At 46.5% G+C, this 17,792-nt stretch overlaps 3 protein-coding genes across 8 annotated transcripts in view; 1 reads left to right on the forward strand and 2 right to left on the reverse strand.

Moving 5' to 3' along the window:
• TEX14 (testis expressed 14, intercellular bridge forming factor) overlaps positions 1-6,201 on the forward strand; it is a 34,213-nt gene extending 28,012 nt beyond the window's left edge. The window contains exons 25-31 of one of the 3 annotated variants that reach the window (XM_054085230.1): positions 244-315; positions 1,109-1,186; positions 2,690-2,807; positions 3,003-3,098; positions 4,065-4,174; positions 4,951-5,014; positions 5,203-6,201. In XM_054085230.1, the coding sequence (XP_053941205.1) occupies positions 244-315; positions 1,109-1,186; positions 2,690-2,807; positions 3,003-3,098; positions 4,065-4,174; positions 4,951-5,014; positions 5,203-5,245 (581 nt within the window). In that variant the 3' untranslated portion in view covers positions 5,246-6,201. The remainder of the gene's footprint in view (positions 1-243; positions 316-1,108; positions 1,187-2,689; positions 2,808-3,002; positions 3,099-4,064; positions 4,175-4,950; positions 5,015-5,202) is intronic. The other 2 variants (XR_008453146.1, XR_008453147.1) reach the window with 2 other exon arrangements.
• A 2,448-nt stretch (positions 6,202-8,649) lies between these two features.
• LOC104057167 (pinopsin) lies at positions 8,650-12,592 on the reverse strand. Its single transcript, XM_054085235.1, has 5 exons — positions 11,998-12,592; positions 11,221-11,403; positions 10,584-10,729; positions 10,132-10,371; positions 8,650-9,664 (listed from the first exon to the last, which is right to left on the reverse strand). The coding sequence occupies exons 1-5, from the start codon at positions 12,344-12,346 to the stop codon at positions 9,521-9,523; spliced, it is 1,062 nt and encodes a 353-aa protein (XP_053941210.1). The 5' UTR covers positions 12,347-12,592; the 3' UTR covers positions 8,650-9,520.
• The window catches only part of DOC2B (double C2 domain beta), a 39,243-nt gene continuing 33,599 nt past the window's right edge, over positions 12,149-17,792 (reverse strand). For 2 of the 4 annotated variants that reach the window (XM_054085231.1, XM_054085234.1), the window contains 2 exons: positions 17,491-17,587; positions 14,711-16,915 (listed from right to left, as the gene is read on the reverse strand). In XM_054085231.1, coding sequence (XP_053941206.1) covers positions 16,779-16,915; positions 17,491-17,587 — 234 coding nt within the window. In that variant the 3' untranslated portion in view covers positions 14,711-16,778. Of the gene's footprint in view, positions 12,168-14,706; positions 16,916-17,490; positions 17,588-17,792 lie in introns of those variants that run through there. The other 2 variants (XM_054085233.1, XM_054085232.1) reach the window with 2 other exon arrangements.

The following is a 17,792-nucleotide window of genomic DNA, read 5'->3' on the forward strand; positions in this document are numbered from 1 at the left end:
TGTAAATATTAGTGGCCTAAATTTGCAATACAAGACTGAGAACTGAATGTGCAAGTCTGGCTCTGAATGATTTTTCCATTATGAAATTATTTAAGGATATTTGATAAAAAGTGAATGAGCCAGGCTCACGGAGGTTGATAAATGAAATATGTCAGCAAGATGCTGTCACAATGCAAGCCTATATCGCAGTTATTAAGGATTAATCACTGCTAATTAACTAGACCTTTTCTTTTTCTGTCTCAGCACTCTCCCAGGCATCAAACCCCTCCATTGATGAGCTGCCTCCACCAGCCCAAGAGCTGCTGGATGAAATTGGTAAGAGGCACTTCACCCAGAATGGGCTGAGGCTTGCCAGCTGCGTTCAATCAGGATTTCTCCCAAATCATTCAGTACTAAAATACATGAGGGCTTCCAAATTAGTTGCAGGCAGGTCAATGATTAGGAAGTTAGGTGCCAACAGCTTAAACAACCGACAGTTTTTTAAGTTAGTCCTTGAAGGTTTCACGTAATGGTTGGTTGCTGATGGGGACAGTAGCTGGCTGGGTGAGTGCAGATGTAATTTGACACTGGGATGAATTTTGGGTAGACTGAATTTTGGGAAGGTGTCCCAGTGCTATGCGTGTTCTCCATTAAAACAAATGCGAACTGGGTAGCTGCATCCCTCAGGTATTTTTGCAGACCTTAGCCTCAGTGAGTTATGGTTCTTTTTGTAGTCACATCTCTCTTCAGGCAGAATACAGTGTAAAAACTGCTTCATTTTTACTGATGTGCATTACAGAAGAATTTCCTTTGATTATTCGGCTATAAACTCTTCATAAACTAACACCAGACATTGGAATAAACAAATGTATACCTATTCCTTTTAGAAATGAGGCACCCAGGCGTGTTCTAATCTTTTTATTTCCTCATTCACCAAGGACATCTGGAGACTGGCATGAGGTGAAAAAATAACAGTCAGAGACAATTTGTAAGATAAACATATGAACTAATTATACATTACGTAAAGGTTTTAATCGAGGTTTGGGTGGATAAATAATGTGTTACTTGAGGTCGTATGGAGTCAATTTAGAGTATTTAGATCAATCGGGAAATATCCTGTTTTTAACAGAATATATAAAGCAGCAAGATCCCACTGCTCGAGACTTGAGAGAGAACAGACTGTATGACCGTGGAGTGCAAATAAATGGTTAGTTATAATAATAGTCCTAACGTAGAGATCACAAATAGAAAATTACTTTCACATTGCTGCAAAATCACTCTGAACACTTGTCACTGTTCAGCTGTGTGATCAACTTCAATTTTTAGCTTTTTTTGGTATTTGTGGCTCAGCAGAAATTTGAGAGGATTCTCCTTCTCTTGGTAAGGTTATATGCAGTGTTTTTGCAAGTAGGACCCCTTCCACCAGTGTTTGCTCTCTTCCTCTGTGTATTCGCTCCCCGAAGCCTGTGGGGGGGTCTGATGGGGAAGGTCGCAGCTTTGAACTGTCAGAATTCATCTTCTACTTTTATTATGCCATTGTGTGTGTTCAAACCCAAGTGATGAAATGCACAATGGGATGGGTAGTGGGCAGCTGACGTAAAATAGAGCTGAGGTTCCATTCTGGGAGGGCAGTTCGGTTGAGCAAGCGGCCAGTGCACGCTAACAGCTCTTTTTTGTTATTCACCATAATGAAATAACGCGTCTGATGTCATGGTGTGAGAAAATAGCCTCCATTGGGGTAATCGATATTATATTTCCTGTTCTGTTACAAAGACGGCAGTAGCGAATCTTTCTGCTTCTGAAACTGCAAACAGTTGTAAGTGAGAATAACTGTTAGATGTACAGCGAGTAATGTTGGAGGAGCAGAAAACTTCAATCTCTGTTGGCTCTGTGTTTGTTTCCAATGAGTCGGAAAGCAAAGAGCAGTTTGGAAAAAAAACACAAAACAACCCCAAAAAAGGCAGAACATGAGTTAGCGTGTAAAAAAGCTGAGTAGCACAGGCACTTGAGAATGATACTGGCACTTGTTTGTGTTATCCTACAGCATTGTTAGATCTTTCCCCATTTAAAATCCTCACCCAAAGGATAGAAGCTACTGTGCCTTTATTCTTGCCGTTAGGTGGTACGGGAGGCAGCAGCCCGTACTGCTCGCTGTTCAATCGCTTTGGTTTTGTTGTATTTGCATAAAGTACAGCTATTTCAGACTCCCATTTTTGTGACAGCCTACTGCTTCCTGCTTATCATAGCTTAGCAGAAGGTGGCTGAATATATTCACATGCTGTAGGGAACAGGACTTACCGAGATAAGTCTTGGGGGGATATCATTGGATTTGGCTAAGTAGGGTAACAAAGCAAACATCCACAGGTTTTCTTTTGATTTTTTTTTCCCCATATCTAGGATTGTAGGGGGAGAGATTAAAGATTAATTTCCACATGCATTTTTCATTTTAGTATGAAGGAAAATGTTCAGTCCTGTGAATCTAAAACTGTGATACAGTAAAATATTTATCTAGGTCTTGCTACCAGCCACCTTTGACTGTAGATAATGTGAATTTGCTTAACTGGTAGAAAATCAGATGACTGAAAAAAGAGCGACTGAGTAGTGGACAAATGGAAATTTCCCAAGTGCAGCGAATAAAAACGCATTTGAATTTTCTTTTTATTTTCTTTCATACCTTTGATACTAAATTTTTTTCTGTTTGTCTGAATAGTTCCTGATCAAATTAAAATGGAAGAAAGCAAGTCAAAAAAAGGATCTGAGAGAAATAAGAAGAAAAATCATAGTTCATGGACTAAGCGGTCATTTAATCTAGCAGACGAAACAGAAAGGTATGAAAAAAGGACAATAAAGCGTGTTTGGCTTTGAGTTACAAAGGTTTAGAGTGATGGTTCTGGTATATTTTAATAAGATTTAATGCTTACAGTAAGCCAACTTTTTTAAGAATCCTAGTAATTATGGCTGCTTTCTTTTAAAATGTGTAGGATTATATTTGCCAGCACCATGTAAAATCTTCTCTTCAACAGGGCTCACTCTACACTTGACGAAGTTTTAGAAGGAATGCTCGTTGCAGTTCCTGGAGATGAGGACATGCAAGAACAACCTCGGGGACGCACTCTAGGGTTAGATAATCGTTGATGCTCTGTTCAGAAGTTTTTGTGTTCTGTGTACTGACCTACGTAGGGCTTTTTAGAAAAGGGGCTGTCACTGCTTCGAGTGTGGTGTGTTGGCGAGCTTGCGTGGAGACATCCAGCTAAGCTCTTCAGACTGAACTGAGAGGGAAAATAATGTTTTGATAATATAATTTCCTGTAGGTGGAAAGCAAATACTTCAGTAGGCTTGGAAGGCAGGGCATAGCCTTCACAGAAATCAGATAATTTGACAGAATGGTGGATTTTTGAGATAGAGGAGGGTGTATATTAAGAGAACAGAATAATGAAGGCTCTTCAGAAAAGACTTGAAGGAAATGTTCAGGATGGTGGTTATACTGTCAGGGCAATACAGGTGGGAATAAGGGAAGTAGCAGATGGCATGGCTACATCACTTCATGGCCCCAGGAATGTTTTTCCGCTTGGAACCAAAGATCAGAGCCCAGTATCTGAACAACTCCACAGTCAATGCCAGCGAGTGGTCACAAGTCATTCCTGACATATTCCTTACTAAGGAGCACAAGGTATTCTTGTGTTTGGCATCAGGACTTTTTTGTTGTTGTTGTTGAATGTAGAAGACAAATGTCTTGATAACCAGGAGGATCTTGACAACAAAGCAGACTGATTCCTGTGGTATTTATACTGCCACGTTCATAAATGGTTTGGTCCAAAGCCCATTTACACTGTAATCAGAAAATATTTGCTTAATGCTGTTATTGTAGTCTGCATATGGATATAAAGCTAAAGCACATCTGTAAGCTTGGGTGGGGAGAGGCAGTTTGTTGGGAGTTGGAGAGGACAGATGTTCATTAATAGGTCAGGGCAAAAATAAAAAGGCATCTAGTATTTGCAGAGGGTTCTGTTTCAGTGCTGTGTATTCATCCTGTCTGAGAGAAAATAGAAAGAATTGGGATGATATACAAAATTCTGTTATTTAAGGGCTGCAAGCCTGCAAGATCCAGAAGATGCTGGAAGGAAGAAGGGAGAAGAGGAAGGCAGAGCTGTGGCCAGAGGCGGAGCACTAGAAAGCTGTGCAGGGAATTCAGAAGGTCCTCTTCTTCTGTAAAGCTACTGGACTTTATAAGACCAAACCTTAGGGTCCAAATCTTGAGAACTGTCAAAGCTGACTGGTGTTCTAGAGCTAAAGTAAAAGGTTGCCATTTTCAATATTTCTACGTTAAAGACGTTTTGTGTTACAGGGAGGGAGCTGACACACTTGAACCAAGTTAGTGTGCACTTAGTGCTTTGCAAAAAATAGCCAGGAACCAGCGTTTTGTCTGAAAGGAAAAAGGCAGTAGTCCTTTTCAGAGAGAACTTGTGATTTTGCAGTGTGTAGCACAAGATGACTTAAAGGAACCTGAGCTCCAGTGTTGTGGGCATTTAACCCTCCTACAGCAGTCAGCTCTACAGCCTTCGTTTTATTTTCTAGTTAGGCACCCAGACTATGAAGTGTCCCGAATCACTAATTACTTGGAAATGTGGATGGTAATTTTTAAACCTAGAGGTGTGGAGGTAACATCATTAACGTTTATTATTTGCACAGCGTCAGCATATATGACCCTCTTTACTGTCAGACTCTTAGAAGAACTAGAGCTGGTAGGGATTGGGCTTCAAGTTTTGAAAATGGAATGACTTCTGCTCGTAAAGAGGGTCCTGTTTAGTAGATCCAACATCCACAGAGCTGGGGCTGGTTTCTGGGCAACTTAATGGGGTTTGCAAAAGGATCTGTAGCGTGCTGCTACGTGCTGACAAACCCAGAGCTTTCTCTTTGAAGTGCTGTGCTCTATGTGTTCTTGGTTCTGAGCTGAATTTACATGTTTTTTAGACACACATCCTGAAGATCAAAAATCCCTCTTACAGGAACGGCTGTTTTCATCTGCACCGTTCAGGTGAGCCTCTCTGTGAATTCACTTAGGCTTTGTGGCAGAAAGGTGTGTATTCCCTGGCTGCATGAGATACACTCTTCTTTTCAGTGCCCAGGAGGTGAAAGGGGAGCTATGAAGTCTCATTCCCTTCAACTTGTAGTTTGATGTAAGAAAATAACAAGTCTAACTTTTTTTTTTTTTCCTTGCTACAGGATAATTGTTTTGGATCAGAGCTCTCCTGATGAAAACGGATAGTGAACAAGTTCTGATGCGTCACCTGCTTACTGCTGCCTGTGCGGTTACAGCCTGTGAATCTCAACCCTTTTTGACCACACAAACTGTAAAGCTCAGGCTCCCTTTAACTGCAGCAGTAAGTATAGAAGAAAATCTGATGCTCAACTTTGTTACACAGTTTGTACTGTTTTTACGCAATCATTGCATGTAAAGGCAATATCGGTGATATTGCAGACTGCTCTGTTTCTGAGCATCCTTACCAGGCTGGTGATGTGGTGGGTATTTTTCTGTGCATTCACGCTTTCATAAGCAAAAGAATTTCTTGCTCTGTTGCATTATGCGGTTTTCAGCGTTAAGACAAAGTGATTGTTATTCCGTGGGCTGCTGTTACTGCTCAGGCACTTGTTACATTTTTCCATGCTGGAGAGTGGAGCGCTGTTACAGCCCATGTAGTGTATGTTTTTCCTTGCTCATTAAATTTAACAAGGTAATTTCTTGTTTTCTCTTTTCTTAGTGCTTTTGTGATCTAGTGTCGAGCTGATTTGACTGATTAAGGGGATTAATTGCTGTGCAAAAAGCTAATGAGGAAAAGGCAGTGTTCTCCAGAGATTGCAAGTGCAGGAATACATTCCCTGCCAACATTAGACAGGAATGTGAGAAAACCTGATTAGTATTGTGAAGATTGTGAAGTAAACTTCACCTGTTGGTGAAGTAAACCACACTCTCAGTAGGGCCTTATCAGGAGAAAAAGTAGTCCCTGGTTATAATTGAGCTTTGGGTGAGGATTTTGATGGGCACAGCAACTTCATATTTAGCATTTCTTGTGTTAAATAGTGTTCAGGTGCAGGAGGTGTGAAGATGGTCCTTCTTTAACACACCCTGGCATTTTGGCTGCCTCTGTACAGCTGAGGGCACTGCGTGTTGCTTTTTCTTCCTGTTGATGTAGAGAAATGCTGTCCATCTGTAACTGTTGGTTAGTTTGGTTTAAGATTGCTAATAAAAATTTCCAAGCTTATTGTGCTGCCCTGTGGGTTTTTTACTGTTCTTTGGGGTTCTTTTCACTTGTGGCTTTCGTTGGTTTTCACTTGTTACTGTTTCCCATCATCAGACTGTGTCTACAGCTACGTGCGGATGGAGCTGCTCCATTGAGGGTGCTGCAAACTGGCAGACTTGAGGGAGCTTCCTTTGGAAGAGAGAGAGAAAATAAAGCGTCTTTTATCCATTTAGTAGCATTGAGGCAGTGATAGAGCTGGAGCAAAGCACCAGCAGAAAGGAGGCTGCAGTTTGAATTCCGTACCTTGGATTAACAGCGGTGCCGGTGCGTGGGAAAGGACTCACTTTTGTGCATTACACAGTTCTGTCCAGGCAATAGTTTTCTCTGTGCATGAGTTCTGTATCCTTGCTGCAGGCCGAGGAACTGATACGAGCTGCTGGAACACGATCCTGCTTCACATCAGCCTGGGGCTGTGCAAAGCGTTGTGTTGCAGCCTGTTGCAGAGAGCAGAGGGCGATGGCAAACGCACGCAAAGTTAAACAGCAGGTTTATTGTGTGGTTCTGTCCTTAGTGTCTTGTTACCCTGAACTGGCAAGGAGCTGAGGGTCATTCCCTCTCACTTGGGGCTGTATTTTATCTTTCATAGACTTGCTGGATTGAATTAAAAGTACAACTTGCAGGGCTGCGGCAGTGTGGAGGAGTGGAGCAAGTACACGTGCATTTTTACATGCTCATAATTGCGTATCGCTGGTGTGCAACATGCGACGTCTCTATACCTTCTTGAATTTCTCTATCTGCCAAACCAAATGGTGAGCAAACTGTGAACCATTTCCCTATCTTTTTTTTTAAATCTTAATGTGGAGAATTTTTATTTCTGTTGGTAGTGAGCCTTTCAAGCAGTCACGAGCCTGCCTGCTCTCCTTATCGGGGCCAGAACGCAGCAGTGACAGATTTCAGTTTCTCAGCTGCTTGTACTTTTCCCTGGTATAAGTTTAGCGTGAATGTAAATCATCCTAATAACATAAAGCACGGACACAAAAGCTGTAATTAACAGGAGCAATTAAACAAGGACTAGTGGAAGACAGCAGAGAAGATCAGAGGGGGCCCATCTAATGCTGCTTTTCAGCTTCCCAGAGAATGAAAGGCCAATTAATTAAATTAAAACAGTGAAACTGAGCTGTTCCAATTCCTCTCTGAGCCGCTGGCATGCGAGCTGTTTTGCATGTAGGAAAGCAGGCAGAGAGGGGGAGGGGGAGACGCAGGGATGGGGTGAGGAGAGGGGTCCTGTGCACTCGCACCGCAGTGGGCGCTGGATTTCTCCGCAGGCGCTCGATTCTGCTGAATTTGAGTGAAGACAAGCAAGAAAAGCAAATGTTCGTTCTCTAAGCAGCTGTGTTTCAGCTCCCTTTTACCTGTCATCATACTCATCTTGGTTTGGGGTTTTTCCTTCTGTTCTTGTTTTGGAGGAGACAATATCTCAGATAAAGGAAAAATCCCTTGGTCTCCCAGATCTCATCGTAATCTGGGCTGGTGCAAATTGCCTTTCTGGCTACTCGCAAGGCGGTTTAGTGAGGTGATGAACAACTTTAGCATTGCTTCCTTCATGGGTTTTTTACAACAGCAAAAGCTGAGGAAGGTGGTGGAAGGAGGAGGGAGTTGAGGTGTGTTTTGGAATTGTCTCTGTGGACGGTGTGCGATAGAACAAAACTGGAGAGGAGAGTGAACCTTTAAGCTTGTGACTGTGGATCCATCTCATTTTGAAAGCAATTTAAGTGTTCAGAATCAAACTTTGAAGGACAATTAACTACGAAGGTAGACAAGCTGCTGACGGCATTTCTAATGATAGAACTCGATGAAGCGGGGTCTCAGGGGATTGCTGCCTGCGGGATTGTCTGCACCTTGTGCTTTGTGCCTGCCTTACCCACAGGCTCCTAAATCGCATAACCTGCACCGCGGGCCAGAAGTGTAATTGCAGCTGGCGTAGATAAACATTGTGTTTGGAGATTTGCAATGGGTTGTGGAGCTGTGCAACCCCACTGAGGGGGGCCCTGGCTTTTGGTTTTTTCTTACAGCCTTTGGCATCTTTTGCTTTCTGCAATGTCCCGGCTGCTCAGGCAGCAGTGGCTCTGCTGTGCCTTGTCCTCAGGGTACACAGGGCCTGATAGCGCCTGTGTTTTCTCCCTTGCTGGGAAAATAATGGATTTAAAACCTTTTTTTATTGCCTTAAATATAAAACAATACGTAACTTTGTGTCTTTAACTGTACTATCTCTTGTTATCTGTTACGAAGGCATGCGTGGCACTTGCCACGAGAGAGGTGCCGGCTATAGTAGCAGGATGTGAAGTGTTTTCTGTTGAACCTTCTGTAAACTGCTAAAACAGATACATGGGACCTTGTCAAGGTTTATTAATGTTTATTAACAGGGTTTGCACTTAAGCACGCCTACTGGATTTTTGCCATTTCCACAGTGTGATCTTGAACTTAGCAGCAAGATTGTGTGATGCAGGTAGGACTGGGTCTATCTAGGGATGGTGAACGTGTGGCTCTGACCTACGGATGGCTTTGGGGGTGGTGTTCGGCTGACTCGGGCTGAACAGCAACTTGGGATGTTCCATTGAGCAACGGCTGAGAGAACTGGGCTTGTTTAGCCTGGAGAAGAGGAGGCTGAGGGGAGACCTTATTGCTCTCTGCAGAAAGGAGGTTGTAGCGAGGTCTTCTACCAAGGAACAAGGGATAGGATGAGAGGAAAAGGCCTCAAATTGCATCAGGGGAGGTATAAATTGGATATTAGGAGAAGTTTCTTTACTAGAAGAGTGGTGAAGCATTGGAAGAGGCTGCCCAGGGAAGTGCTGGAGTCCCCTATCCCTGGAGGTGTTCACAAAGCATGCAGACGCGGCACTTTGGGATGTGGTTTAGTAGGCACGGTGGTTTGGGGCTTTGGTTGGACTTGAGCTTAGCGATCTTTTCCAACCTTGATTCTATAGCAATTACTCTTATTTTTTTTTGTTCTTAAAAGACTCCTGATTCCCCGAGGTGAGAGGCTGGAAGGGAGCTGGGGGGAAGGGGGTCTTCCCTTAGGCAAACAAAATAGAAGATTGCATTTTATGCTGTGACTGGGTGGCATGAAAAGACAATGTCATGTCTTTCTGGAGAGCAGTGTGAGGGGGTTGCTGGGGACCTCTCTGACCTCCAAAAGCCACCCTGGCTGTGGGGAAGAGCTGTGGCACCAGGCCATTCTCCATGCCCGTAAGGCTGAGCGGGACAGGCTGAGCCTGATGCTGGTGCAGGCAGGATCTGGCCGGTTAGACAGGGTGAGATGGTGTCATCTTATTCCACAGCCCATCCGCAGCGACGCCTGCGTGGGGTCCGAGCGCAGCTGGAGCTGTTTTTCCTGTCCCCCGTGGGTGGTAACCACAGCACAGCATTTTCAGCAAGCAGCTCTGAAACTGGGCAGGGACAAGGTGGGTTACGTATTGTGGGAGAAAGCTGGTGTCCACCTCGAGACTCGGAGGCAGCAGCCGCGGGGTGGGTGCTCCTCAGCTCACTGTGTTTGGGTGAAAGCTGTGCTAACTGCCAGCCCAACTCTTTGCAGACCCTGGCAGTTTATTGTCAATAAGCATTTCATTTGGCTTTGCGTGTTCATTGAGCAGATTGTGATCTAAAATTAAGTTGCCTGACCCCATAAAATCATGGAAACGGAAAATGAGCTCTTGTTCAGGCTCAGAGGCTGTTCCCGCTCTTTCCAGTTTATTCCCCAAAACCTTCCTGCTTATGCAGCAACTCCTGGGTTGAGCCAGGGTCTGCTCTTTCAGATGGGATAGATGGTTCCTCCACATTTTGTGAGGCCATTAAGTTGTTCTCCAGGAGCCCCAGTGCAGCTATGGGTTGGTTAGCTAACGGCTTTCTCTCTCACCTGTTTGTTCATGAAGACATAGATGATTGGATTGTAAACTGTGGCAGTTTTGGAGAAGTAGGAGGGCAGGGATGCAAGAGCCGGTTGGATGGTGATGTCCTTGCTGGTGGCCACCACGAGGGCAAACGTTGTGTAGGGCAGCCAGCAGATGAGGAAGGCCAACACCATCACAATCACCATGCGCGTCACCTCCCGCTCTGCCTGCTGCGTCGTGTCCGATTCCTGCTGTTGCATCGCAGCCTGTGGGGAGTTTTGAAGAAAGAGAGATGCCCGTTAAAAACTTCCAACAGCATTTCCATCCCTTGGGTGCCCTGACATCAGCACCAGGAGATGTCGGCTCCATCCACTGTCACTAAAACCTGCCGTGAGGCTCTTCATCCTGATGGAGATGTGCCTCACTGGCAGTTTTGTGAGCAGAAAACCGTTAACTCACCCGTACTTGCCATACTTACCGCTCGCAAGGTCATCACCAGGTTGGTGTAGGAGAAGAGGATCAGGCTGAGGGGCATCAGGAAGCAGGTGGTGAACAAGGCCAGGATGTAGCTGTTGTTGTTGCTGCCACCAGTGTACCAGTTGGGCCCACAGGAGGTTCTCAGACCTGGAACAGAGAAGTTTTGAAGCAAGCCTAAACTGATCCTGGGCTTGGACAGGGGCTCAGGAACAAGTTCCAAAGTAGCAACCATCAGCACTGCCCCAGGCACCTCTCCCTTTTCTGTCCCCGTGACCTGGAGCTCCGCCACTGCTGGTTTTGGCTGGACGGCTGCTCTGTGGAGGAGGGTGGTTTGTGGCGTGCAGCGTTACACCGAGCCTCTGCGTGAGCAGATTTGGGCTGAGTGTGTGCCGGGTGCTGCTCGGAGTGCTCTGGCAGCCAGAGCAGCTCGTGTCTTCGTGTCCATCAGACACGTAAGAACGGCTGCGACGTGCTGTGCAGTTTGTAAATTCTGAAGAACATCCTCTGAGAGGACTATTGACTGAGGGAGCGGGAGGTGTTGACATGTTAAACACCAAAATAGAGACTCTCCTCTACCCCAACAATGCGCAAGAAGCAGCTGTGGAGTTGAGCTCATGTTCAACACACATCTCGCCTACCTTCAGGCACGTAGCTGCTCCAGCCCAGGAGCGGTGGGGTGGTCCAGAGTAGCGACCAGCCCCAGGTGAAGGCGCAGCCGCTGACGGCGTGTCGGTGCTGGAACCGAAAGCCTCCCAGGGGTCTGCAGACCACAACGTACCGCTCAAAGGCCAGGATGGCCAGTGACCACAGCCCCACGATGCCTGAGAGAGAAGAAGGGTTTGCGCCTTGGGAACAGGCTCTGCCACAGCTCTGCTGCCGGCGCTGGGACGTGGCAGACAATGATTAAGAGCTACTGAAGTAAATACCCTTGTAACGAGATGTCAGATGTTTTTCTTATGGCAGAGAGAGCCGTGCGGATATTTGGCCCTTAAAAATCAAGTTCACAGTGGGGTGTCCGTGACACGTTGTTGTTATAACCACAGTTTCTCCCCTGCAGTGTTTCTCCTGGACAAAAGGTTCTGTGCAGTGTTTGGTGTTGCACACACACAAACCCCTGTGTGCAGCCATCCCGCACCCACGAAGCACAGCCCGAGCCAGGACTCCTGATGTGCCCAAGTGACATTTCCCTCCCTATGGAGACCAAGACAGAGCATGGGGTGACACGGTGCAGCCAACCGCCTACTTGACCCTTCCCTGTGCTGAAGATTAGATGAAGGACATGAGTTTTATGTCGTGCGTGAAAGCATTGCCCTCAGGAGATGCAGCAAGCTGATGGGGCGATCCCCAGAGCCGCTTTAATAAGCGCAATGGCAAAAACCAAAGAGCGAGACAGGTCTCAAGCTTCCTATCCTTACCTGTCAGGGAGACCATGAAGCCCTCCAGCTCGCACATCTGTTTACCGAACACGAAGAAGCCGTTGATGTTGTTGGAGAAGCTGACGGAGCTGCCGCAGAGCGTCACCAGCAGGTTGGCAACGGCCAGGTTCACCAGGATGTAGTTCAGGGGCGACCGGAGCTTCTTGTGCCTGATGGAAACCATGATGACCAAACCGTTCAGCACTGAGGCGGAGACCACCACGGTGCCCATCAGCACGGCCACCGACAGGTACATGGCCCGGGGGGCCTGGTGGGGCCACTGGGCGCCATCGAAAGGCCCCGGGGTCCTGTTGTTGGGGAGTTCCTGCGAGCTGTTAGCGGAGGACATCACCCTGGCTCTGGCGGATGCAGGGCACCCTCCCCAAAAGCAAAGCCTCTTTATAAAGCAGGGCCTTGGAAGCTTTGCCTTCAAATACCTTAAGCTTTTTTTTTTAATTTGAAAGGTTTGTCCTCCTGCCTCTTTATAATCAGCTCTTTATTCCCAAGGGGATAAAGAGTGACTTAGAAAAATCTGATGACTGAACGGTGCATCATTTAATTGAGTAAATAGGGTTGGGTTTTTTTCCACCGTGCTGCCCAGCCGCTTTCCCTGTAAGCGCGGCGCTGCCCAGGCTCGCTGTGGGGCTGACCCGTTATCCCCCGTGCGGGGCTGCAGGTGCCGGGGATAGAGCTGAACCTCCCCAGAACCCCCCGAGCCCCGAACGTGCAGCCTGGGGTGCTGGGGGCGAGCAGCTGGGTCAGCTGCTTCTAAATATACTTACTAAACATATGTTAAATATAGTAATATTATTGATATATTCTCTATATAACAAATAGAACAAAATATTAATTACATTTAATATAAATTATAATAATAATATATATTAAGAAATAGTGTGTGTGTACACATACTTTTATAAAAGTATGTGGAGAAAGCGTGCAAGAAAGTATAAGAGCAGGGTCCCTGTAACTGCTATAATGAAAATATATATAATAGCATATATAATATGTTCCGTCTACTTAGATAAGATATAAAATATATAGTAGTTATCCGTGGCATGTATTGCACAAGCATATTTTCTTTGTATGAGTTAATATGCATGTATATGTGTATAAAATACCTTATATAGTAGATTACGTAAGTAGACGCAACATATTATGAGATTTTGTATGTTATAAAATACATAGAGCACACGTTTTCATGTTTGTATGCATTTAAATGACTACCTCTATCTATACCCCCTCTCTCCATGCTATACATTCACTATATATTTATGTATCGTATTTGATATCTATATATTTTATGTGGTATATAGCATATATGTATATCTCATAGAATAGTTTGGGTTGGAAGGGACCTTAAAGATCATCCAGTTCCAACCCCTCTGCCCTGGGCAGGGACATCCCACTGGATCAGGCTGCCCAGTGTGTGTATATATATATATATATATATATATATATATATCCGTATATACTCCAGCAAACAGGATTGTTGGTCCTTGGCGCTGCTGCTCCAGCCCTTACTGCTTCTGCATTGTGTCAGTGGGGAAAAAAGGCACAGAGAAAACACCATGCCTTTCTTTTTAAACATATGTAATTGGACACAAGCATCTAATTAACTCATTCACACACACATACGCATATATATGCGCACATATAGGCATGATTATATATGTATATATAATGTGTGTGTGTAGAGATATATATTTGTATTGCGGTGTGTGTGTGTATATATATATATATTTATGTAGAGCGAGTGGGTGCGTCTCTCTCTACATTTGTCTCTGGTGGAAGCTCAGTTTGGGCCGTGCTTGCGTCTCTTTGGGCTGAGCATCTGCCCGTGCCGGGCTGCCGCAGCCAGAAGCTTCTGGTGTGACACAAGCAGAGACCATCAGTGAGTTTTTAATTTCAACATGACGAGGAGTGGTGCTGATGATCGGTGAGGTGGGTGCAGCGAGCTAATGCCATCAGAGCTTCCCGAGGGCAATGGCATCTCCTGCTCGCAGTCTGGACACCGACTGCTGACAACGTACCTTCAGGCAAACCCAAGATGATTGGGAAACACTAAATATCGAGCAGCGCCGCAGAGGCACCTCAGCTCCCGCCCACCCCAGGCCAGGGAGGTGTCCCTCACTTTAGGGATGGATGGGGCTCACTGTGTCAGGATTGGCAAAAATCCATGCGGAGACAGCGCTGGCCACGCCATGGGGCAGCCCTAACGCCCTTCTGCACTGCTACTGAATAGCGCCCTACTGCTGTGAAGGTAATGGAAACTGCAGAAAGACCAGAGGCTTTGGTTGGTTGGGTTTTTTTGTCTTGGTTTTGTGGTTTTTTTGTTTTTCAGGGTTTTTTTTTTATTTTCCCTTGACTGATCTTCCTCCCTTCACCACCACCAGCACCTACAGCTCCAGCATGAATGTCCCAGCACCCTGCTGAGGCAGAGTGGGATCCCTGGTGAAAATGGGAAACGTGGAGCCAGTGCAGTTATGATATTTCTTTTTTTCAGCAGCAGCAAGAGCTTGAGGAGTGGAGAATAAAGCCAAACAGCACCTGATGCTCTGGTTTAGAACAGGTACCCTTCCTCGGGTCTCAGCTCTTTATCTCCCATCTCTGGGTCTCAGTGCTCTGTTGGAGAAGTGCTGTGACACGCTGAGCTCACAGGGACTGCGGTACCGACCTGGGGAGGCTCAAAAGCTGCACCAACAGCATCGACCCTTTTTTTTTTTTTTATTTCCCTTTTTATTTTGGGTTCTCGTTATAAATATTAACAAATCTGACAAAAAGTACACAGATAGATAATACTGAAATACAAAAGTCTGTTAGGATGCAGGTAAGGACAGTTTCTGCAGCCTTCACGTGGTAGCAAAACATCGGTATCAAACATTTCACGAGGCCTGGCATGACAACCACCACTCTGCATGCAGCTGGGACGGACAAACGGACCATCCGCTTAGAAAAGACCGGGATACAAAGTGAAGGAACCCACACACACGCACACATCGTGTCCTACTCCACCTCAGGCATAAGCCAGTTTTCTGGCAATATGTGCTGAAACAAATGATGGATTGAAAGTTAACTTTGCAAGAAAAGGGAGGCACAGCCAACCTGGCACTCCTGTAGCTCTCCTGGAAGCTCAAACCCAAACCAGGTTTTAAGGTGCTGGCCCAGTGACAGAGAGGATTATCGGGAACATCCTACTTGACTCGCTGCCAGTACTCAAATAAAATCCATGCATATCTGTAGAATGCATTACAAATATTAAGTTATTAAAAAAGACCCTATGAATGTTGTGTTTTTTATCTTCCCCCCATATCAAACAAGGTGTAACACGATCGTCACTTTGAAAAGTAAACAGAGTTTTCCAGCGATTTGATTGTTTTCCAAAAAAAATAAGTCAGTAATGCACGTGCGCACGCGCACACACAGCTCCAGGGCTCAGAAGCTGTAGGTAATTGAGACCAATGGGGAATAGCAGCTCGCTCTTCCTAAGAAATCATGGTTTAAAGGCTTCAAAAACTTCTGGTAAGGTGCAGCATTTTGCAGAAAGTTTTAGCTCTTTCCACCCGATGGCTCATCCCAGCGGACACCAGCGACCATCTGTTTGCACAAGAGCCGGCGTCCGCTGGGATGAGGATGCAGAGGCTGAGCAGGGGGGGTCACAGAGGACAAGAGCTGGGGTCATTACTACATTATTACACAGAAATTTTGGTTTGGATGCTGTTTGAGGCAGAAAATGGACCAACACGATGACTGTGCTGGAGCTGAGCAGCCGCAAACGTGACGCCAGCTTGGGCTCGCTGCGTAAATCGCCTTGGTTGGGTTTTAGGTAATGGCATGAATTGGAAAAAGATGATTAAGGGAAAAGCGATAGAAAATTATAGCCTGAAAGCTTTGCTGGGAAAAAATAGCTGTGCTGAAGCCTGGCTGCGTGGCTCCAGGCAGAAAGGCATGGTTTCATTAGGAGAGTGGCTGCTGTAAGGGAAGCGCGAGGCTCCGCTGCTGGTCCTGGGATGCAGGAAGGGGCACAGCGGCTTTGCTAAGCTTTTTCTTTTGCCCCCCCAAGTTCTGCAAAGGTGAAGCCGCTCCAGCCCGGGGCCCGCGAGAGGCGAGCTCTGGTCTGCACAGCCCTTTCAGCTTTCTGGCTGACATCACAGGGAGTAGCGGAGAGGACGAGCACAACATTTCGGGAAGAAAAGCAGTCTTCCTAGGTTATCGGGGGACACAATCATTCCGACGGAGGAGATTTAAATGCATAAAAGACTGTTGAGGCCCAAACCACAGAGACCGACAAACCACCAGGAATATGGCACAATTGCCTTGAGAAAACAGTTCCATGTTGTAGTGACGCCTTTTGCTCATATTGGATACACGAACAGAGAGTGACGCATTCATTTTTGCCACTGAATTGCAAGGCAGCGAGAAGGTAATTCAGTAGAGCAAAGAGTTAGGAGAGGAGTCGGAGCTGCAGTGCATGCAGGCGTGTGGTGTCCGTGCGCGTGGGCACACGCGTGTTGGCTGTGTGCATGCACGCGCATGCTTGCCAGTGTGTGTGTGTGAGTGTGTCAGGGTGCAAAGAGGCATTGTGGAAAAGCCTTAGGGGACGGGACCTGCCGAGCAGAGCGAACCGCCACTGCCTTGGTCCCTGGGAAGGGTTTCCCTGCAGCTGGGCTGTAGCGTGGGGTGTCCCACTCTCCCGGCTGCCCTGGGACCACGATCCCCTGTACCCAAAGCCGTAAACGAGAGAAGTCCAAAGGCTGTGGCTGGCAGAGCTGTGCTCACCCTCAGTCGCTGAGGACGGCCCCCGGCAGCTCGTTCGTTAGCGTGTGCCAGCGCTCGATTTTCTTGTCCTTGTTTTTCAGGCAGTCGAACCAGTGCTTCAGCCGCTCGCCTTTGGCATTAATTCCTAACACAACTCCACCTTGAGAGAGAGAGACAGAGAGAGAGGGAGAGGTGAGGATGTGCATCAGCCCTGCCAGGGAGGCCAATGGAGCCGGTCCATGCAGCCACTCTCACAGCACCCGATGCCACAACCTGATGTGACACAGGGGCTTCCCCAGCCCCTCGCAGCTGCTTCTTGTGCCAAGGGCTGGGAGCTCATTGCGATTGCAGCGGCTGTCAGAGATACCGGGCACTTGTTAGCAATAAATCACAGTGGGCAGCAGCAAAACCACAACAAGCCTCGACATCCAGCAGAGGTAAAGGAGACCTCCCCGTTAAACCTGGTTTTTATTCAGAACAAGAGGTATGAAAATAGAAAGCGACAGGGAGACCCATCTTTTCCCTGCTTGGGTGTTTGCAGCATGGCTGGCTGCAAGAGAGGAGGTTCAGGAAAGGGCTAAATGCAGAACACAAACCCAGCAGGAAGAAATGTGGGGATGGAGAACAAACCAGGAGGATGGAGAAGTGCAGAAGAGCAGCAGAGGAAAAAAGGAAGAGGCACAGAAGTTGAAGACTGAAAAAAAAGGGTGAGGAGACCTGGAGTGCCCCACTCACCTATGAAATCGTTCGATTTCCCAATATCGTAGTCCCACACTGTGACTTCCAAGGTCTTTTTCGCCAGGTCGCTATGCTTTATCTCATAGCAAAATTCCTGTTGGGGAGCAGAGACAGAGTCAGGACAAACCTGTTGGGTTTGGTGCAGGACAGCCGGGCAGGGGCTGGGGCTGTCCATCCTCCTCCTCGGGCTGTCACCCTTGGCCACCTGCAGGGAACTCTATCTTGATCCCCCAACCTAACAACTGAGGTTGGTTTTCTTTTTTTCACCTTTATAGTCTAAGGACTAAAGCCCCCAGGGA

Source organism: Cuculus canorus, chromosome 20, assembly GCF_017976375.1.
Source record: "Cuculus canorus isolate bCucCan1 chromosome 20, bCucCan1.pri, whole genome shotgun sequence".
Classification (NCBI taxonomy): Eukaryota; Metazoa; Chordata; class Aves; order Cuculiformes; family Cuculidae; genus Cuculus; species Cuculus canorus.

Coding starts and splice junctions, on each gene's coding strand:
- LOC104057167 (XM_054085235.1), bottom strand. CDS start 12,346: ATGTCCTCCGCTAACAGCTCGCAGGAACTCCCCAACAACAGGACCCCG. Junction 10,730..11,220: donor GAGCAGCTACGTGCCTGAAG/GTAGGCGAGATG, acceptor TCTCTGTTCCAG/GTCTGAGAACCTCCTGTGGG. Junction 10,372..10,583: donor TGGTGATGACCTTGCGAGCG/GTAAGTATGGCA, acceptor AACTCCCCACAG/GCTGCGATGCAACAGCAGGA.